Source organism: Quercus lobata, chromosome 2 (genome assembly GCF_001633185.2).
Source record: "Quercus lobata isolate SW786 chromosome 2, ValleyOak3.0 Primary Assembly, whole genome shotgun sequence".
Taxonomy (NCBI): Eukaryota; Viridiplantae; Streptophyta; class Magnoliopsida; order Fagales; family Fagaceae; genus Quercus; species Quercus lobata.
Window position 1 is genome coordinate 54,475,399 of NC_044905.1, and position 22,357 is coordinate 54,497,755.

The 22,357-nt window shown below is 35.8% G+C and overlaps 2 protein-coding genes across 2 annotated transcripts; both read left to right on the plus strand.

Moving 5' to 3' along the window:
* The first annotated feature begins 8,854 nt into the window (after nucleotides 1-8,854).
* On the plus strand, nucleotides 8,855-18,782 carry LOC115975876 (zinc finger protein CONSTANS-LIKE 2-like). Its single transcript, XM_031096917.1, has 2 exons — nucleotides 8,855-9,754; nucleotides 18,223-18,782. The coding sequence occupies exons 1-2, from the start codon at nucleotides 8,948-8,950 to the stop codon at nucleotides 18,580-18,582; spliced, it is 1,167 nt and encodes a 388-aa protein (XP_030952777.1). The 5' UTR covers nucleotides 8,855-8,947; the 3' UTR covers nucleotides 18,583-18,782.
* Nucleotides 12,183-12,917, plus strand: LOC115975880. Its single transcript, XM_031096919.1, has 2 exons — nucleotides 12,183-12,544; nucleotides 12,627-12,917. The coding sequence occupies exons 1-2, from the start codon at nucleotides 12,212-12,214 to the stop codon at nucleotides 12,648-12,650; spliced, it is 357 nt and encodes a 118-aa protein (XP_030952779.1). The 5' UTR covers nucleotides 12,183-12,211; the 3' UTR covers nucleotides 12,651-12,917.
* Nucleotides 18,783-22,357: the final 3,575 nt, after the last annotated feature.

Here is a 22,357-nt window from a genome sequence, read left to right on the forward strand (position 1 = left end):
TGATGCATACTTTTAGAACAGCATAGGCGGGTTGCAATTGTTTGGCTAGGCGAAAATTTTGTAGGTATACACTCAAAAACCTTTAAATTGTGCTTGAAGTTATAATATAATGGAATGAAATAGAATCAATAAAGAGAGGCAAAATTACTAAGGGGCATTTGGTTCGCTGTGATGTGTCCATGATATGTCCTTGATGTATGATGATACAATATTTGTAAGGGGCAACCCAAACTTAACCGATATAATAAATAGAAATAGGCTGGATGAATATATTTTATATTTTCTGGTTTTTATGGAATAAGAAAAGCACTCAATAATTTAAAAGATAGAACCGATATAATAAATAGAAATAGGTTAGATGAATATATTTTATATTTTCTGGTTTTTATGGAATAAGAAAAGCACTCAATAATTTAAAAGATAGATAAGCTTACCACCAAAGTAAACTTAAAAGGATACAGATAATACCACTCAAAGGAATTTAACTAAGGATACAGAACTATTTTGGCTTACCACTCTATGGGATACAAATTAACACCACCCAAGAAATACAGAAACTGATACTCACCACCCAAAGAAATCCACCCAAGAGATAAGAGATAATTTAGAAGAAATTCATCTTCTGAAAAACATAATTTTGTTTTTTTTTTTTTTTTTTTAATTTTGAAAATACGCTATGATTTTTATTTGATTCAACCAAAGGCTTAAATAGAGCTTGGAATAGAGCCCCCCTCAGCATAGGAAAACGAAAATAATACTCCCTTTTGTCCCAGTTTTTTTGTTCTCTATTCCATTCAACCCAAAATATAGTCATGTTTCTAAAAAATAAAATTTATTAATTTACTAATGTTCCTATTATACCTCTACTTTATTTTCAAAACTATTTGAAAAGAAAACTATCAAATATTTAAAAAATCAATCTAATTGGGACACCATTTTAGTTTCCTCTTAAAAAAAAAAAACTAATGAATTTATTTAAGGGTAGTTTTGTAAACTTATACATTTTTGTAAGGTAAACAAGACAATAAATGATATTCTCTTAAAAAGTTTAACTTTTCAAATAGGACAAATAAATTGGGGCGGAGGGAGTAATAGATATATTCACTTAACCTGACCATAGTCAAATATGACTCTTAGAAACTTAGAAACACAATAAATTACTTGTCGGCCTAGGAGAAGTAAAACATAAAGTCTGATTCATCCTAGGAGATACTAAATAAAGACAAATTGACTTAATTAATAAAAAACGTTTTAAAATAATAGTGAAAATTCAAAAAACGTGTATAAAACACCCTTGAACGTTTAGACCCCCAAATACAAAATAACCAATTCAAGCTTTATGACAAACAACTAGTGTGCGGAAAATGAACATAAGCTATAAACAGAATTGGAAATCAATCTAAGCCAATTATAAATCACATCCACAGCAGAAAATAAAAGGCAAAGATAAAGGGAAGAGAGATGCAAACACAAGGACAACACACGATGTATTATCGAAGAGGAAACCGAAGCTCTCGGCGTAAAACTTCTCTGCCGCCCTCCAAGCGGTCAATAATCCACTGGAAAATGTAGTTGGGATACATGAACAACAATAGACCCTCCAAGCCTAATCTACCCGATGTACCTAAGCCCTCCAAGCTTCTTGCTCCAACGAGGTTACGCCGAACCTTTTTCTTTTCTAGCTTACCGGATTCCGCTACTTGACCATAGCATCCGCCATCCTTGGCATCTTCCAATGCTTCCCAAAGCTCAAAAAACACTCAACACTCAAAATGGGTGTTTGGTGTTTGGATAGAAATCTCCTCTCAATAGGTATGACAATGAAAGAGGGAATGAGAAGAGACTATAAAGATTTCTCTCTAAGAATGAGCAGCTCTCTCTAATTGGGTGGGTGTTTTGAAGAAACCTCTCTTAGGGTTTTTCTCTCTGAATGGCCACACATATTATGTGGGAATGAGGGGTATTTATACTGGTGTGAGAATAGAATGCAAAGAGTCAGTTTTTCCAAAAACAGGGCTGGCTGGCAACTTGACCTCGCGACTTAACTGAGTCGCGAGTTCAAGTCGCGAGCTAGCTAAATGGCCAGTCTGGATTTTTGTCCTGTAGTGCTCCAGCTGGCATGACTGTTCAGCTCCTCTGCATGCTCTACACGTGTGCAACTTTTGGCGGCTTGCAAGCCGCGAGCCACCCGCGAGTCCTAGCCGCGAGTCTCTACTTCACTGTACTATCTTGAGCATTTCTTCACACTCTCTCACACACTACTCTTACATGATTCCCACCTAAATACAGGGTTTTTAAGTGCTGTATTACAAGAAAATATGTCACGGAATAAAGCCAACACATGGTTGATTAAATTCAACCTTACAAATAGGCTGTTATTCTGATCTTCAAGGAAAGCTTTTGGGCTTGGACTAACATCAGGTTGGGCTTGCAGGATCTTGGGACACTCTGGTGTCATACTCTTCTGCTTGAAAAGGACTACCCCCAAGTTCACTTGGTCTTCTTGATCTTCATAGTAAGGAGAAAGATTAGAAACATTGAAGGTTGTTGAAACACTATAATCTCCAAGCAGATCAATCTTGTAAGCATTCTCACCAACCCGTTGCAACACTTTAAAAGGTCCATCAACTCTAGGTTTCAACTTAGAAGATCTTTTGGAGGGAAATCTTTCCTTCCTAAGATGAATCCAAACCAAGTCACCTTCCTTGAAAACTGCTGGTTTTCGATGCTTATTTGCTTTCTTGCAGTACTTCTCATTCTGCTTCCCAATCTTATTTTGGATCTGTTCATGCAATTTCTTTATTTCCTTCGCCCTTTCTTCGGCATCACCATTGAAATTCTTGGTAATAGAAAGTGGTGTCATTTCGGTGGTGTTATCTCTATCCCTTTGGGTTTACTTTGGTGGTGAGCTTATCTATCCTTTAAATTATTGAGTGTTTTTCTTATCCCATAAAACCAAAAAATATATAATATATTTATCCAGCCTATTTCCATTTATCATATTAGTTAAGTTTGGGTGCCCCTTATGAATCCGGTATCAGTTAGTATCAGAGCAAGATCTTTCATGTTGGGTCTATTGAAGTTCTCATGGTATTCCGGAATTGATTGTTCATCTTCTTTGTGAATTCTATATTTTCTCATGAGGTTTCTGTGTTCATTCCATATATGTTTGGAAAGATTTATCTTTCTAGTTTGTAACCAAAAAAAAAAAAAAAAAAAAAAAGCGGATCGTGATTTTGAGTTTTCTACAATGAGATATTTATAATTTACTGAGCAAACATCAACCTGTCAGAAAGTGACTAATTTGCATAACTTGTTCAAGATGGCTCCAAGACAGTTAAGAAGTGTACAATCTGAGCTTGTTGAGATGAGACAACTTTGTGAAGCTCTTCATCAAAGGATGGATAAAATCCTTCATCAGAGACCAGCCTCTCCAATTCAAAATTGTGGTAGAAAACGTGCAATTGTTTGCAAAGAGGTTGATTCCAATGATGACCTTTCAAGTTCTATTTCAGAAGCTACTATTGAGAATCCATGGCTTATGGATTGTTCCCTTTCAAACATATTTGAATAATCAAAGAGTGCTCCAGAGAAGATGCTATGGTAGATTGGTATTCTGCACCAATCTTTGATGAGTACCATGACAAAGTTCAAGAGCCAACTTATGCACATTACCTTGATGTCACATTAAGGTGTTTGCCATAAGTAATGTAAGATCACCTCCATTAAGAAGGTGATGTGATTAAGGTAATGTGATATATTTTGTAATCTTAGATTACAGTAATGTTAGAAAAAAATTTAAATAAATCAAACATCTTAATTTGACATTAAAAGGTAATGTACATTACATCAAAGGCACATCTTAGGCATATCATAGCAAACCAAACACACCCTAAGAGACCAAAGAGGGCCATCGCCCCCATTGACTTAATTTTTTTTATTTGAAAGTTTAGGTTAAAAGACAATCATACATTGCCTCCCAAACTTAAGAACCAACCCTCCAAAATTGAAAGATGGCCCCTAAAAACCCAAAAATTAACCATATCTATGGTCAATGGTGCCCTTCCAAACAAAAGAAATCCCTTGTTAACTCAAAAAAAAAAAAAAAAAAAAAATTATCAGTTATGACTATGTATTCGATATGACACTTTGATTTTTTGCCATTTTAGCACCCAAAATTAAAATGTTTGGGATTGGATATTGTTGTGTTGTCTTAGTCCACCTAAGGAATTGTTGAGGTGTTTTTTTTTAATCATTAACAACAAGAATACTCTACAATTGAGTGCCATTATCACTTAGATATTTTATATGTTGCAATAAAATTCTCAATTTTAAGAATTAAATCATCAATCCATTGAGCATATAATGGAGTTATTATTTTACCTCACCTTTGGATCCTTGATAATATATAAGTTTTATCCAAAAGACTTCACATATCATGAAAACCTTATGTTAAAACAAATAGAATTTCAATATTGTGAGCATAATTTTGGCATATTGACTTCAAAAAACTATTAAAATATCTAAATCGTGTCATTTGCTAGTAAGGATAAATAATCAATGGCTTATTAATTTGTTTATAGAGTGGCTGTACATGTTCTTAATTTTTCAATTAGTTGTTCACAATATCAAAAGTTAAGTTAGGAAGTAGCAAAATATTTTCCTTTTTTATTATAAAATTTTAAATATTAATAATTAACAATTTGCACTCTACCAAATCATTTATATCCTTACAAGACTTTTTTAAATGTTTGTAAAAATATAAAAATGACAATAAAATTGTATTCAACTTAGGTGGGAATTTTAGTACGCATCTAATATATGTTTATTTGTAAATACATTAGGTTATATAAATATGACACACAATTAAATATAACTAAAATAGTTTCAAAAATCAATTATTTACACCACCAGTGGGTGTGGTACAACTGGCAGGTGACTGCTGAGATTTCACCACATCCCAGGTTCGAGTTCTCACGAGGACTGTAATTGCAATTTCTGGAAGTCTCAGAAACCAATAGAGCCTGGGGTGTGTGTGGATTCGGAATTTCCGAGCTCCAGTTCGAGCTGGTGGTACCCATGAGCTTACCCAACTGTACCGTGGAGTGTGGGATAATGACTGTCACACGTGAGTCCCTTTTTTCTGGCCTCAAGAAAAAAAATCAATTATTTACATTCTCCAGGGCCAAAAGTTGAGATTATTGAATTTGATGGGAAAAAAAATTCAAGGTTCAACCATTAATTTTTAAAGAAAAATTAACTTAACATATTCCAGTCTTTACATAAAATGATTTTCAAACACCAACAATCTCTCAAACTAAGTTTTTGAAATGGTGCAGGTAGAACATTAGAGAGAAAACAATATTGTGAGAAACATATGTCACTCACTGAAGTAGACATCAAATGTCAATGTATATCTTAAAAAGCCAGTAAAGAAAGAAAGAAAGAAAAATGAACAACTACTTGGGTAAGCAAGCATGCAATAATAAATTCAACATTTGAAAAAAGAAAAAAAGGGCCACTACTAGGAGACAGTTTTCCTGTCGTCTTTGGTATCTTTATGAGCAGTTCAACTATATTACGTGACTGTTGATTGCTAATATTGTTATTGTTATATGATAGATTGGTAACTATATTTATGGTCATCGAAGAGCAGGGGCGGAGTCAGGAATTTTTGTTTGGGGGGTTAAGTTGCGGCACTAATATATTTATCAAAACAACCCTTATATACATATATATACACACATACATTTTTTTATTATATATACACACACACATATATACATGCTTTTTTATTTGAGAAGTTATATATATACACTCACCCAACAAAAAAAAAAAAAAAATTTAGTATTTTCAATCAAAGTTATGTTTGATGACCATCCTTATAAAATAAAATTCATTTTTTCCACTTTCAGAGTGAAATTTTTTAAAAAGTTTCATTTTAAATACAAATTATAAAATTTTATACTAAAGTAAAAAATCTTTCAATTGAACTAATGAAAATTTCAAAAGCATGCAACTAAAGACATTAAAATAAGTTAGGCTCCAAACATATTTAAAGCTATTTTGCTCTAACCTATTATGTGTCAACTAAAGACATTTCATGTGTAGTTTTAGCAACAAGAATTTTTTAATGAGTTGATAATTTGTTAATCGCCACATAACAGGTTAAAAAAGATAAATTCAAACATGTTTGATGCCAAACTTTATCAACTATTTTACAGATGTAAGAGCATATTTTACAATAAAAAATAGAATTGTGAAAAATAAAGTTATATCTCTATAACTATTAGACCAATTATTTTCTTTAAGAGCATCATTGGACTAATTCAAATATTTGGGGGGCCAACTCTTATTTTTATAGACTAAACTTTGAAAATATTAAAATAATTATATATATAATTTAAAAATTTTCAAAATTTTAGGGGGGCCAACCTTCAACACAACTCTGCCCCTGTTGAATAGCATTGGCATTACAGGTACATTTCAAAGTCAATATTCTTAGGATAATTAATGTTGCAAGCATGACTAATCTCCATTAAGTAATTACCTCAACCACCACGTACTTTTAATACGATGGTCACTCCATAAGTATAAGTGCTTGTGAGGTGTGGGGAGAAATGATTGAAATTCAGGTCTCTAGAAAGGAGCATCACACACATATACTAATAATATAAATAAAAGTACCTGTAGAAATTTTGACATGCATATATTAATAATATAAATAAAAGTACCAGTAGGAATATTATGGATTTGAATAAAACAATTTCCATACAAAAAGAAAGAAAGGCTATATTTGTTGGATTATGAGTTAGCTTTTTTTGCTTTTAACTTTTATGTACAGTTTTTTTTTTTTTTTTTAGATTGAGCTACAATGTAGGGGCCTTTATATTGGGCCCTGAAGTGACATGGCCGGGCGGGGCCCGCAGGGGCCTGTAGTGGTGGGTTTGGGGGTTAAAAAGAAATCGTTTAGTTAACAGGGCAAGTTGAAGTTTTGGGGGGGCAAGTGGTGGGGCGAGTTTGGGGATAAAGAAACCCACCCCAAACTCGACCCGTAGCCATTCCTAGTAATGTAAGATTACAAAATATATCATATCACCTTAATCTCGTCACTTTCTTTAAATTGGTGTGATCGCACACTACTTATGGGTGGGATATATTAATTTATTGAATTGAAAAAAATTATTCATACTAATAAATTGTATTTACAAAATTGCCGTGCATATTTTAAAGCCCTAATTCCTCTCTCATCTCATAACCTAGCTCCTCTCTTTCTCATTAGATTCAAAACCCTAGCCTCTCTCTCTCTCTCTCTCTCTCTCTGTGTGTGCAGTCGAAATCCATGGCCACTGCTAGCCACCATCTCCTCTGTTTTGATATTCTCTCTCAAACAAACGCACACGCTCTCATAGGCATAGCATAAGCTAGAGCGCTTAGATCTTTTCTCTCTAAATTAGTGGCTGATTTGTCATGATTTTGTTCGCACCATTGCCGGAGGAGCTTGTCGTCGTCGTCCTCCTCTTTACCGAAAGGAATCTTTTTTATGCTTGGGCTCGAAATACCGAAATGGGTGGTGGAGAGAATTTTCGAAATTTTGGTAGATGTATAATCTGTTTGATTGGTGAGAAAGTTGGGAAAGTGAAACATAATTTTTTTTTTTTTTAATGTTTTGTTGTTATTTGTAATTTGTTTGGTTGTTGAGAAGGTGCTGAAAAATGATTAATTTTATTTATTTATTTATTTGTGGATCTAAAGCTGTTTGGTTGGTGAGAAAAGAACATAATTTTTTTTTTCTATGGATAAGTTGTTTGTGACTTGTAATTAAAAAATAAAATTTTGTTTAGTTTTGTCAAAATGATATTTTTGGAAATTTAAAAGTACAAATTTTAATGATCCAGTGAATATATGTTAAGAACCTATCAAACACAGTAAAGTTATATTATTGTGATGAGATTACATGAATCTAACATCACAATAATGTTACATTATTATAATGTAACATCATGCAAACCAAAGGCTCTCATATTGTGTTAAAATGACATATTTTAATATTTGATATGTCAAATGTTAAAATGAACACTTTGTCACTGCACCCAACTTAATCTTATTTTTCATCAACTTCATACAATTCTAGTACAAAATTCAAGGAGTAAGCGCCCGTTTAGTAGCCTATTTTGAGCAACTTTTTGAGCTTTTCAAACATACTTACACACATTTTCACATACTTTTTCACTTACACGTATATCAAAAACACTCAAACAACATTACTCAAACTCCTCTATTAAACACCCTCTAAAAATCTTGAGTAGTCTAATTAGGCAAATGAAACCCCACAATTAAATATTGATTAAACCATCAAGATCAACATTTTTTTTTTTTTTCTTTTCTAATTAACTTGATTCAACTGTCAACTGTCAACTGTGTCTGTCTGATCCAACAGTCTAAAACATGCCAGTACCACGTGGCACTCACGTGTCAGACCATACTGTCCACAAACATGATCAAACTCGTTCTTCTTGTTTGCCACGTGTTCATCATAATAATTCATGAATTGACAAGTGGCCTCCGCTACAAGCGAGTATACCAAAAATTTCATCTACTTGCGAGAGTGAGCAGTAAGAGCACTCTAGCATATTTAATTTATTCGAAAAGCCAAAGTAGCAAGAACATGGGTCCCACAAGAACCTCTGACTCGACTAGGCCCCACCCTAAAACACAACCAACCACAAAGATAACGTTGCAACTTTTCTATGCCACTTGTTTTCTGCCACGTGTCGGTCTTGGATTCTTTCCCTCTTCCACTTGGTTCTAGAGTCTCACACTCACACCCCCTTAACCCCTCACTATCTTCATTCATTAATTCATAGTTCTGAGTTCTCTCACACACACTTCAACTCAATCTCAGAGATACTTAAAAAACACAAAAAAAATAAAGAGAGAGAGAGAAATGTTGAAGTTGGAGAATAATGATGGGAGTAGTAGTGGTGGCGACAATAATTGGGCACGTATCTGTGATACGTGTCGGTCTGCAGCGTGTACGGTGTACTGTAGGGCTGATTCGGCCTACTTGTGCACCGGATGTGATGCTCGCATCCACGCTGCAAACCGCGTGGCGTCTCGCCACGAGCGCGTGTGGGTTTGCGAGGCATGTGAGCGTGCCCCGGCGGCTTTTGTATGTAAAGCTGATGCGGCGTCTCTTTGCACCGCCTGTGATGCTGATATCCACTCAGCAAACCCGCTTGCACGCCGCCACCAACGCGTGCCAATTCTGCCTATTTCCGGGAACTTGCATGGTCCACATGCGGTGGGTGCCATGTCTGGTACTGAAGGGAGGTTTTTAGAGCACGATGGGGATGAGATGATTGATGAAGAAGATGAAGATGAGGCTGCATCATGGTTGTTGATTAATCCTGTGAAGGGTAACAATAATAACAACAACAACAACAACAATAACAATCAAAACAATGGGTTTTTGTTTGGCGGGGAGGTTGATGAGTATTTGGACCTTGTGGAGTACAATTCTTGTGCTGAGAAGCACTTCAATGATCAGTATAGCCAGCAGCAGCAGCAGCAGCAGCAACAGCAGCATTACTGTGTTCCCCAGAAGAGCTATGGGGGTGACAGTGTTGTGCCAGTTCAGTGTGGAGAAGCAAAGGGTCAGCTTCATCACCTTCATCAACAGAGTTTCCAGTTGGGTTTGGATTATGAGTCATCAAAAGCTGCATACAGCTACAATGGTTCTATTAGTCACAGTGTAAGTTTCTCTAAATTTGCTACACATACAACGGTTTTACATTGAATATGTAGTTTGAGTTCTAACAAATCTGTATTGTCACATGATTCTTTGAGAATGATTTATTTTGTTCCATTCATTTTTTGATTCAGTAGATGTATAGTTATCTCCTGTTAGAAACTGAAGAGAATATGGATGGACACCCAAAGTGGGCATGTCCTTCTGTATACTTCAGATTGTAACATCTAGGAGTTATGGAGTAATGGTTTAGACCATTACTCTACCCCACTAAGCCCACTATTCCACTCAGTATTAATGGAATGGTGTGTATATAAACACCAAGAGTGGTACCCATTATATTGAAAAACGAATTCCACATTTCTCATAGTGTTTTTAGAGTGTTGTGAGGTTCTTAGGTTGTGGGTTATGTTTGCATCACTCTAGTAGTGTGCAACACCGTTGGAGAAACGTTTTTGGCTCGTGGGTTGCACAAACTGGAATTCAAAACGTGTTTGAATAGCTGGTCTACGTGGAGGCTGGCTCTAGACAACGTAGAACAATCTCAAGGCTCCTGTGTGATCGTCGGTTTAGTCCGAGAGAGGTATGCCGAAAAACCAATTATTTGTATTCCGCTGCGTGTCTATGTTTCTTACATTGGTATCAGAGCTTTTATAGGTTGTTCTCGATGTCATAGGCATATATGATTAGTTTTTAATACATTTTATGCTTCTGTGATATGCTATGAATTTCTATGCACCTCACATGGCCTTCAATGGCAAGTTTTGATTATGAGTATTTCGTGCCTTGAAATTAATATATGTTGTTTATATTACATGTATTAATATCTACCTTAAATTTCGAAGCAAATCTCTAAGTGTGCCATAAGATATAGTTTAATAAAACTTAGAACACCGAAACTTTAAGGACAAAACTGCTCTTATATGATTTCTATTTGCAAAATATGATTTCATATTATGAATCTATGTATTATAAGCTTTAAATCGGTATATGGTATGATATAAATGGACTTGAAATGAAGAAGTTATAAAACTTTAGAGTTTCGGACTAAAACACGTTTATGCTGAAAGAAGTTGAAAAGGAGAAAGGTTGAAGACAACCTGCACGTGTCTCTCACTTGCCTAAAGGGCTTTAGTGATAGCAAATAGTAATAATAATAATAATAAAAGAAGAAGAAGGAGGTGGTCCCACAATTACTTACTTCTTAAACACCTATTTGTATTATTATTATTATTTTATTATTATTATTATGTTTTTTTTTTGCTCTGCTAGCAGCACTGTAAAGCAAGCCCATCCGTCACTTTTAGGATCTTGTCTCTTTGTGAGATTTTTTATGCGTATTAAGCCTATTTTTAATTGAGTTTCTTTAAGTGAAACGCACTGTTCAATTTAGTATTTATTTATCATGAAACATGATAGGTATATGCTTAAATGATATGGAATTTATTTAATTTTGTAAATTATTTAATTCCATTATTATTGTGAAATATGGTATTAAAAATATATATATTTACATAACGTTAAATATTATATTTAACGCAACAAAACAATAATTATTAAAGCAATAATTATTTCTTAGTGAAATAATGATATGCCTATATGATTTGTTCTCATAAGTTTAAATTGTGATAGCATGTTTGGCTTAATAGTTAATTGATAAAATTGGTGAATTATTTTCAATACATATATTTTGTAAATATGTTTAGAATTGAAATATGGAATAATGGGAGTATGGTTGAGTTGCGTTATCTCCCATACATAATTTTGCATGAATAGATTAAAATTAAGCTTAGTAATAAACACTAGTGGCACAAGAGATGATTAAGAAGCTTAGCGAATTTTCGATCTTGTGACGTGTGTTGATTATCTAAGTTTATTTTAGATCGAACATCAAAATTTTTGAAATATGTGTGTAATGTCCCATTTGTGAAATTTTGTAGTGAAATGGCTTCCAAAGGTATAGTTGCTGATCTCAATAAAGGAGAGAAACTGGATGGTGAAAATTATAATATTTGGCACCGCAAAATCCAGTATGTGCTGAATGAGCAAGAAGTCCTAGAGACTCTAACTCATTCGTTGAGTAAACCGGATGAGGGAAGCACTGAGCAACACCAACGTGATCTTACTGCCTATGAAAGTTGGCGTAAGAAGGATTTGTGTGCGCGCTTTACAATGCTAAGCAGCATGCACAATGACTTGATTGGTGAATTTGAGCAGTATACAACTGCACAAGACATGTGGAAAGCTCTAAAACTAAGATATGGAGGGACATCCGCCACTAGACTGCGTGGCTTAACAATGAAATTTGATTCATATAAGATGCGCTCTGAACATACGATGAAGCAGCATCTTAGGGCGATGTCCTCCATGATTCGAGAGCTCAAATTAGCTGGAAACAATCTTACTGACGAACAACAAGTCCAGGCAGTGATTCGTTCACTACCAAGTTCATGGGAGACGATGTGTCAAAACTTGACCCATAATGAGAACATCAAAACATTTGATGATGTGGCTCGTCACTTGGAACTTGAAGCTGAGCGCCTTGAAGCAACCAAGCCGATTAGTTCTGTGCACATGGCTGAGACTAGCTCGCGTAAGGCATCTAGGCCTAAACGCAAGCAACCCGATTACGCTCCTGGACAAGAGAGACCTAATGGGCCACCGCCTAAGAAGGCTAAGTTTGTCAAGCGGAATACTAGAGGAAAGCGCGCAAAGAAGGACAAGTCTAAGTTGACTTGTTATAATTGCGGAAAGAAAGGACATTTTGCTCGTGAATGCGCTGAGCCCAAAAAGGTAACACCTAATCCTACATCTCATCATGTTTTTGTAACTAATCATGTCCTTGTTGCTAATTCTGCTCCTATGTGGACTGTAGACTCAGCGGCAACAGAACATGTAGCAAGAGATAGAGTGGGATTTGTGGAGTACCGCCGGATTCCTATTGGCAGTAGAGACATCAAGGTGGGAAACGGAGCTAGCGTAGAGGTACTTGGAATTGGTACCTACAAGCTAGAATTGCGAGGTGGTCGCACTCTGTTGCTCCATGACGTGTTGTATGCTCCAGAGATCCGGAGGAACTTACTTTCCGTAGTTACTTTGTTAAGACTTGGTTTCCGGTTTATTTTTGAGAATAATTATGTTTTATTGCATTTGGGAACAGTTTATTATGGCCGTGGTTTTATTTCAAATAGTTTTTTAATTTTGGACATTGAATATTATAATAATGATAGTTCAGTTTTTTTGACTTCATCTGAAAATGCTTCTAATAATTCAAGTATATGGCATGCTAGGCTTGGTCATATAGGGCAAGAGAGGATGACTAGGTTAGCTAGAGAAGGCCTTATGGGCAATCTCGCTAAGGTCACTTTGTCCACATGTGAACATTGTCTTGTGGGAAAGTCAAAAAGAAAACCATTTGGAAAAGCCACAAGGGCATCTTTTCCATTGCAACTAATCCACTCTGATATATGTGGTCCAATGAATGTGAGGGCAAGACATGGTGGTTTCTACTTCATCACATTTATAGATGACTATACACGTTACGGTCATGTCTATTTGATTTCTCATAAGTCTGAGGCTTTAGATTGCTTTAGACGATACATGAGATTGGTTGAGAATCAATTAGATAAGAGCATTAAGGCTCTTAGAACTGATCGTGGGCGTGAGTATCTATCTGAGCAATTTAAGGAGCTCTGTGATGAAAAGGGAATTGCAAGGCAGTTAACCATGCCTTATACATCGCAACAAAATGGTGTGGCGGAAAGGAGAAATCGAACACTATTAGAGATGGTTAGGTCAATGATGGCGCAAGCAAACTTACCGATTTCGTATTGGGGGGATGCACTTTTGACTGCAGCCTATATACTTAACCGAGTGCCCTCTAAATCGGTATCTTCCACACCTTATGAACTATGGACCGGCAAGAAACTTGATTTGAATAACTTGCGGCCATGGGGTTCAACAGGTTATGTTCACAATACTTCTCATAGATATGGGAAGTTAGGGCCTAGAGGAAAGAAGTGTATCTTTATAAGATATTCTGAGCATTCCAAAGGCTATGTGTTGATAGGTGAACAACTTGATGGAAGTGTAACTAAATTGGAGTCACGTGATGTTGATTTCATTGAAAGTGAATTCCCTAACATAGGTGAGGTTGAAAAGAACTTGATTCTTTAGGAAATGATGGATCAAGAGGTAGATGCCCCAAGTAGACTAGTAGAGGACAAGGAAGAAATTCTTGAAACTCCTAGAGACAGTGGGAGCGACTCACAACCTAGTGGGAGCACACCACTAGAAGTTGATCCACAACAACCTCAGCCACGTAGAAGCAACCGTGGAAATATTCCTCGTCGTCGTTTTGAGATTGAGGGGGAAGCTTTCATGATTGCTTCACAAGATGATGATGAGCCAAAAAATGTGCAAGAGGCTCTCTCATCTTCTGTTAGTAATGAGTGGATGAAAGCAATGAATGATGAAATGGAGTCTATGAGGACTAATCAGGTCTGGGATCTGGTAGACCTACCGTCAGGGCGTAAAGCAATTGGGAACAAATGGGTTCTTAAAATCAAACGTAAGGCGGATAGGTCAATAGAAAGGTATAAAGCTCGATTAGTGGCAAAAGGATACACTCAAAAGGAGGGTGTTGATTACGAGGAAACTTTTTCTCCGGTTGTGAGGTTTGCCTCTGTTCGACTCATTTTGGCCATTGTTGCAAACTTGAATTTGGAATTATACCAAATGGACGTTAAGACAGCCTTTCTCAATGGAGAACTAGATGAAGAAATATATATGGATCAACCTATTGGCTTTGTGACCAAAGGTCAAGAGCACAAAGTGTGCAAACTTAAACGATCCATATATGGTTTGAAGCAGTCGTCTAGACAATGGTATCTGAGATTTCATCGAGCCGTTCTAACGAATGGGTTTACGATGATCGAAGAAGATCATTGTGTCTACGTAAAACGATCCAAGGGAAGTTTCATTATTTTGTCATTGTATGTCGATGACATATTGCTGGCCGGTAATGACATGGAGATGATTATCGCCACAAAAGGGTGGTTGTCCTCTAACTTTGAGATGAAGGACATGGGTGAGGCAGATTATATTCTAGGGGTTAAAATCCTTAGGGATCGCTCAAAGAAACTTTTAGGTTTATCACAACAAACCTACATTAAGAAGGTTCTTGAGCGTTTCCAAATGCATAATTGCAAACCCATAGATACTCCAGTTGCCAAAAATGAGAGCTTAAGCCTGGATATGTGTCCTAAGACTCAGGATGAAAAAGAAAAGATGGCAAGTGTTCCTTATGCTAATGCAGTTGGAAGCTTGATGTATGCAATGATGTGTACTCGGCCTGATATATGTTATGCTGTTGGATTAGTCAGTAGATTTCAGTCTAATCCAGGACTTGCTCATTGGAAAGCTGTCAAGAGGATATTAAGGTATCTAAAAGGGACAGCAGACTACATCCTTTGTTATCAGGGCTCAGATTTGCGTATGATTGACTATAGTGATGCTGATTGGGGTAGTGACCTAGATGAACGCAAATCCACATCTGGATATGCTTTCTTGCTGAATAATGGCGCCATCACTTGGAGTAGCAAGAAACAACCCTGTATAGCATTATCAACTATGGAAGCAGAGTATGTAGCATGTTCAGCAGCTGTTCAGGAAGCAGTTTGGTTGAGGAGGTTCTTTCAGAATCTTGAGGTTGTCAAGGATGCCTCGGATCCCGTTACGGTACATTGTGATAGCATGGCAGCACTTGCCTATGCTAAAGATTCTAAGTATCATGGTAGAACCAAACACATTGATATACGATATCACTACATTCGAGACATGGTTGCTCACAATGAAGTGGTTCTAAAACACATTTCTACAAGTCTCATGATTGCTGATCCTCTTACAAAGCCTATAGGAAGGGATGTCTTTCAGGCTCATGTTAGGAGTTTAGGGCTACGTAGAATATGATAATATGTTGTTTTTAGTTACCATTTATTGTATTTTTTGGGATATTTTGCTTTAAATACATATGATGTTATTCAGTTAATAATATGTATGTTTACACACACATATACCATATGATGAGTTCTGTGGTATGAAAGGTATGTCGGCAGGCTTAGGTCGGCTCACTCACACGAGCGATCGCCTCTAGCACTTGAGTAGTGGGTAGAGATGAGACATTATGTCATTCAATGCTTATGTAGCATATATAGATGGTTGACACAAACAGATGTCGCCTTAGCTGGGACTAAGATGAGGTTTATAATATATTTATCTTGATTAGACCATACATGGATAGCCCATGATCCATGTAGCCTGTGGTTAGCCAGATGCGAGAACTTATTTGATGCCTAAGGTGGCAAGCAAATAAAGGACTCGAGTTAGGCGCTTAAGTAGCGACTAGACTAAGATTTGTACGGTGTATTGAGTTAAGACATACGCTCTTACTTAAGAGAACTCCACCGTAGCATGTATTTCATACTACATGTGCTTGCTCGACCAAAAGTGGAGGTGAGAGAATAAATCCCTGCTTCTTCACCGTGTGAGTCCTATGGACCTTTCATTAAGATCCTTTTTATGCCCTTGTTACTTTTGACTATGTCATGAAGCTGAGGTTTTGATGTCTGCTACTTTGGCATGTTACCTATGGCCATGTTGGATTCGGTCTAAAGGGACATTGCTGGGAAAGCGGTTGGACCAAAGTTGAAGGACATGAGTGCAAAGGGAAGACTATTTTTGTAACACATCCTTATATTTGTACTCACTGTCGACAGGTTATAGCGCTTATGGTAGTGAAATAATCGTGAGTACATCTAGATAGTTTGGATCAAGCATAAGTCTGAGTATTAAACTCAAGAGGGGTTAGAGATGCTTGATTTGATGTGTTAATATATGTCTAGGGCATAACGAGACACTTTAGGGATGTTGCTATGCTGGTCTTGGTATAAGATTTAGTATAGTGCTCCTAAATTTGTTTTTTTTGAGTGTGCTCGACGGTCGCACAACCTATTTGCCAGTATGAACACACTGAGAAACACATTGAGAGATGGATAATAGGGCCATGCCCACAGTGGATGAGTGGGAGATGTTAGAAACTGAAGAGAATATGGATGGACACCCAAAGTGGGCATGTCCTTCTGTATACTTCAGATTGTAACATCTAGGAGTTATGGAGTAATGGTTTAGACCATTACTCTACCCCACTAAGCCCACTATTCCACTCAGTATTAATGGAATGGTGTGTATATAAACACCAAGAGTGGTACCCATTATATTGAAAAACGAATTCCACATTTCTCATAGTGTTTTTAGAGTGTTGTGAGGTTCTTAGGTTGTGGGTTATGTTTGCATCACTCTAGTAGTGTGCAACACCGTTGGAGAAACGTTTTTGGCTCGTGGGTTGCACAAACTGGAATTCAAAACGTGTTTGAATAGCTGGTCTACGTGGAGGCTGGCTCTAGACAACGTAGAACAATCTCAAGGCTCCTGTGTGATCGTCGGTTTAGTCCGAGAGAGGTATGCCGAAAAACCAATTATTTGTATTCCGCTGCGTGTCTATGTTTCTTACATCTCCAATATTTGAATTCTATGTGCACCGCTTCTAAAAGATAAAATCTGAGTGGTATCAATATCTTTTGATATTTTTTTTGTACTTTATTAGCACTTTTCCTCTTTTCTTCACCTTTCTCCTTTAAAGTATGGAATCCAGCAGGAACGTTGCAGTGCTTTTTGTTTTCTCTCTCTTTTGTACCAAGTCATAAAGTTGGGTGAGTGGTTTACGTCACAGTGTCATGTCTTGGTATAAATTGCAGCTAAAATTGATTTACTTATTTATAAATAAAGTTTCAGGTTAGAAGTACTAGGTTATATTTTAGTGATTCTACTTTTCTTTAAGTAAGCTATAAAATTACTTATTAAATCTGGTTAAAAAAAATTACTTATTAAATGATTATGAACTACACTGATTTCAATTCTATAAATAATTCCATACCCACAAGTAACATTCATCAAAAGTTTCTTCTTTGTACAATAAATATATTATCGATCTGTTTGGATATCGCTTATTACTGAAAATTAAAAATTGAAAATATTGTAGTAAAATAATTTTTAAATGTATGAATAGTGCCGTAGGACCTATTTTTAATGAAAATTTTGTTGAAAAAAAAATTTGTAGGTCCCGTGAACAGGGCACGAGACCCAAGTTTAGACAGAAAAGCTAAATGCGTTTGCTACCCAATTGCACACTTGATATAATTCATGAATATTGCATGTGAATTATTATTAATAACTGCAAATCAGTATGAAAATCATTCAAAAAAAAAAAAATTGTGAATGAAGACATGGTTCTGTTGCAAACATGAATTACTTTTCCCATCTATTTCAACTATGACTAGTGAAAATTACAAATCGCATATCTCCCTCCTATGCTGATTAATAACCACAAGTATTTTCTGTGATAATATAATTAGGTCTCTGTTTCATCCATGGATGTTGGCGTTGTACCGGAATCAACAATGAGCGACATCTCAATCTCACACTCAAGACCTCCCAAAGGGACAATTGATCTTTTTTCTGGATCTACCATTCAAATACCAGCCCAACTTACTCCATTGGACAGGGAGGCAAGGGTCCTGAGATACAGAGAGAAAAAGAAGACAAGGAAGTTTGAGAAAACAATCAGGTATGCTTCAAGGAAGGCCTATGCAGAGACCAGACCCCGGATCAAGGGCCGATTTGCTAAGAGGACGGATGTAGAAGTTGAAGTGGATCAGATGTTCTCCACGACACTAATGGCAGAAACTGGATATGGCATTGTCCCATCATTCTAAATCTAGGGGCAGAAGAAGAAAAAGAACACTTCTTCATATGAGAGTTGTACAACTCAGTACTCAAGCTCTAGTGCTGATATTATAGCTTCCCAAACTAATTGGTCTAAATTAATGTGATGCATGCTTATTAACTTTCTATACTTCTTTGCCTCATGTAATTTTATCTTGTAAATGCATGTAAATTTTCATTTTAAAACTAATTACTTGCAATTACAATTTCCCTTTTGAGTTCTTGTTGATCTTTTCATTGAACTCCAAATGTTAGAAATTATCTTAAATTTTCTATTTCGACTTTGTTAGGTTTTTTGGTGTGAGAAGAAATGATTTTCTTTGGAAGGAAAGAGCTTTTAATATTTAATAAGTAATTGGGTATTCTTTTTTTTGGTAGAAAAGTAATTGGGTATTCATTATCTATAAAGCATTAAAATTGAAGACTCTTCGATCCAAGGGTCCTCTTACATGGGGAGAGAAAAGACTCTCGTAGAAGAATATTAATTTTTTAGAAAAGTAGTTACAATGTTTGTTTATTGTTTGAGCGAGGGAGTACCATTTGATGTATTGGGATAGTGAGCATCTCATTTATGAATTTGTTAGTTGGTGTTGAGAGCTTACATTAAATGTAATGGGTTTTGAGTTTGTTTTCGTGAGAGTTTTGAGAGTTCTAATTGTGAAAGTTCTTAATTATGATTTATGAGAATTAAACGAGTGGTTATAATCCATATCGTTAATATTGAATTTTGGTTGACATTACTAGTGGATAAAAAAATAATCCATATTATTGACGGTAAGGGTCGTCAATGGACCGGGTCGGCCCGGCCCGACCCATTTTTACTTGGTCCATGGGCACAATAAGCTGGGCATAATGGGCTATTAACTAGTTAACGGGTTGGGTCGAGCTGGGCCGAAAGAGAAAACCTCAACCTATGACCCTGCCCATGGGCAGTGCCCATTTGGTCTTTAGCGAGGTGGGCTATCGGGTTGGGCCTAATGGGCTACTTATGGGATTGTGTTAGCATATTATTTTATTATTTTTATAAGGAAATAATCAATTTTTTATAAGGGAATAATCAATTTATTTTTTTAAAGGAAAGAATTAAAGAATTTAATACTTAATTACAAATTTTTTTACAGTCAAATCTATTTAATTTTTTGTTTTATTGATGGAAACCTATTTAATTTTTTTATTTATTAAGGCTTTAAATAGTTTTTTATTTTTATCTTTAATAAAAAAAATGTCAAATGGTTAATTCAAATTTGCTAGACTACTAGAAAAATAAATATTTAGTAAACTAAGTTTAGCACAATTACTTTGAGTATCTTAGTGGTTGAGGGAGTTCTTTTAAGAAATTCCTCTATAATATTTCAGGATCAATCCTTCATACATTTCTTATATATTTATGTTATGAATTATGAGTTATTGGGCTAGGCCAACGGGTTAGGCCAATGGGCTAGGCAACGGATTGGGCTACTGGGCTAGCCCATTGGGTACCCATGGGCATAAAAACTAGCCCACAGCCTGACCCACTGGACGGTGAATTTTGTTGGTGTTATAACTTATAAGTGGATAAAGGAATGAAATTAGCCAAATAAAGTTTTCTTTTATGTGTATTTATTTTTTCCCTTACGGATGGAAATGGGCTTCCACTAGTATCATATTCAAATACCAAATTTCCACAATGAGGACAGAAAACATTTTAATACAATCTTGAAGAGAAAAATGAACGAAGTCAGCAACATGATTGCGTACAATTAAAGCTCTCATAGCTTCTTGTTTGATGGCTTTTAATGGGCCCATTATCCTTACACTCTTTTTATGCGACAGTGCCATCTCTATGCTAACGATTGGCTCCATTTCTGTTAGTGCACTATGGGATGAAGATTCTCGGTCTTTTAGGTCATGATACAACACCGAAGGTAAGAAACTGTCCATGTCTGTAGAAGAAAAAGGAAACTTGATTGTAGCGTTCATCTAGAATGGTATATGCTGTAATCCATGAACTTTTCCATATGATGGAGTCATCTTCTCTTCTTGTAAAAACACAAAGAACCAACACTAGTCAACAAATTCTAGCTATTTCAATGTTGGTGTGAAGTGATGGTTAAATATTGCTTCGAAAAAAAAGAGGAAGAAAATAATATATGATAATTATTGGTTACTATCAATGTAAATCTTACATCGAAGTAACAAATATGTATACATTTGTAAAAAAGCATACAATATGGTATATGTTTGTATAAAAATGTACAACATTGTATACATTTGTTTAGTCTACAATGTAAATCTTATATACAATTGCCTTCCCTAAATGAGTACTTGGGTTTTTTAGAATACTAGATTGGGAAGCAATGCTTGTAGTTGTAGACGGATTTTTTTTTTTGAAAAATGTTGGAGGAGGATTTTAGAACGTTAGAGATGATAAATATTTTTTTTTAAAAAGGTCTACCCGTTGCACAAATTTTTTATTCTTCTCAGTTATTGGAGCATTTCATTTCATTGGCCTAGCAAAAAAAAGTCGCTGTCAGTATGTACTATATATATATATATATAGTGAGCTTCATCCAGCAAAAGTTCATTCAAGGAAACGAGATTGAGATGGAACTTTTCGCAATAAAGGATTAAAGGGAAGGGCTTTCGTGGCTCTAACTTGGGACCTTAGTTACAGTATCCATTTCTGCAACGACATTTGTGAGGTAAAAGTGCTTTTTTCCCCACTGAGGAAGCACTGAGAGGGATAAGATTCTCATTTCTTTGAGTGTGAAATTACACCAAGCCAGGTTCAGATGCAACCAGAGGAGGAGGACAGAGATTGGCCGTGATATTCTTCATCTGATATGAATTAATGCTTATTTTCGCGGTGAAATAACCTCACATTTATAAAAGAACCAAAAGCTTAACCACAGAAAGGTCCAATGACATCGTCTCGATCCTCTGACTCTGAGTAAAGGTGATCCATCTTATTCATGGTTTCAGCCACATGCATGTACACAATGGCAAGATTATTAGACACCTATATACCCAAGACACAGTTGAAAATACAGTAGGTTCAGAATATAGCTTGATTGCAAAGAATTATAATGCTCTGATTACTTCACATCTAACAATTAATGTCTATGCACTTTCATACTATGTATAAAATGCCCACATTCTTGTAACTAAGTTGCATGGACACGGACACGGACACGGACACGGACACGACACGGACACGGACACGGGGATACGGCAATTTTTGAAAAATAAGGACACGACACGGCGGCTAAATAATTAATTAAATTTTATATTTAGACACAATTTTTAATATTTTTAGACATAAAATACATTTATATCTAGAAACATTCCCACCACCAACACTTGCTTTTTCTAATCTAGTAACATATTTCCATAGAGGAGCAGCATTCTCAGAAGATGATTTCTCATTCTCACTTTCATTTTCAGGATTCATTTTAATAATTCACCTACAATATTTAACTTCAATAAATAAATAAAATTATAGCAGGGCACAAAAACAAATTTATAAATGATAAGTTATAACTAAAAAAAAAAAAAAAAAAAAGACAGAGGTCACGGCACCACAGCAGCAGTAAAAAAAAAAAAAAAAAAAAAAAAAAAAAATCAGACAAAACACGTTATATATATAAAAGTGCTTAACAGTAAACATTACACCCACCCACACTAAAATTAACACTTGAAAGAAAGAATGAAAAAAAAAAAAAAAGCAGAGAGAACAGAGAAGAGGTGAATCGGACCTGTTGTCCGCGCCGAGAGAGATGGAGATCG

What these genes read in the sequence shown, in the direction of transcription:
- LOC115975880 (XM_031096919.1), top strand. Translation starts at nt 12,212, where the DNA reads ATGTGTCAAAACTTGACCCATAATGAGAACATCAAAACATTTGATGAT. An exon ending in AATGCGCTGAGCCCAAAAAG is followed by an intron (nt 12,545 to 12,626) that starts GTAACACCTAAT and finishes TGTGGACTGTAG; the next exon opens with ACTCAGCGGCAACAGAACAT.
- LOC115975876 (XM_031096917.1), top strand. Translation starts at nt 8,948, where the DNA reads ATGTTGAAGTTGGAGAATAATGATGGGAGTAGTAGTGGTGGCGACAAT. An exon ending in ATGGTTCTATTAGTCACAGT is followed by an intron (nt 9,755 to 18,222) that starts GTAAGTTTCTCT and finishes TAATATAATTAG; the next exon opens with GTCTCTGTTTCATCCATGGA.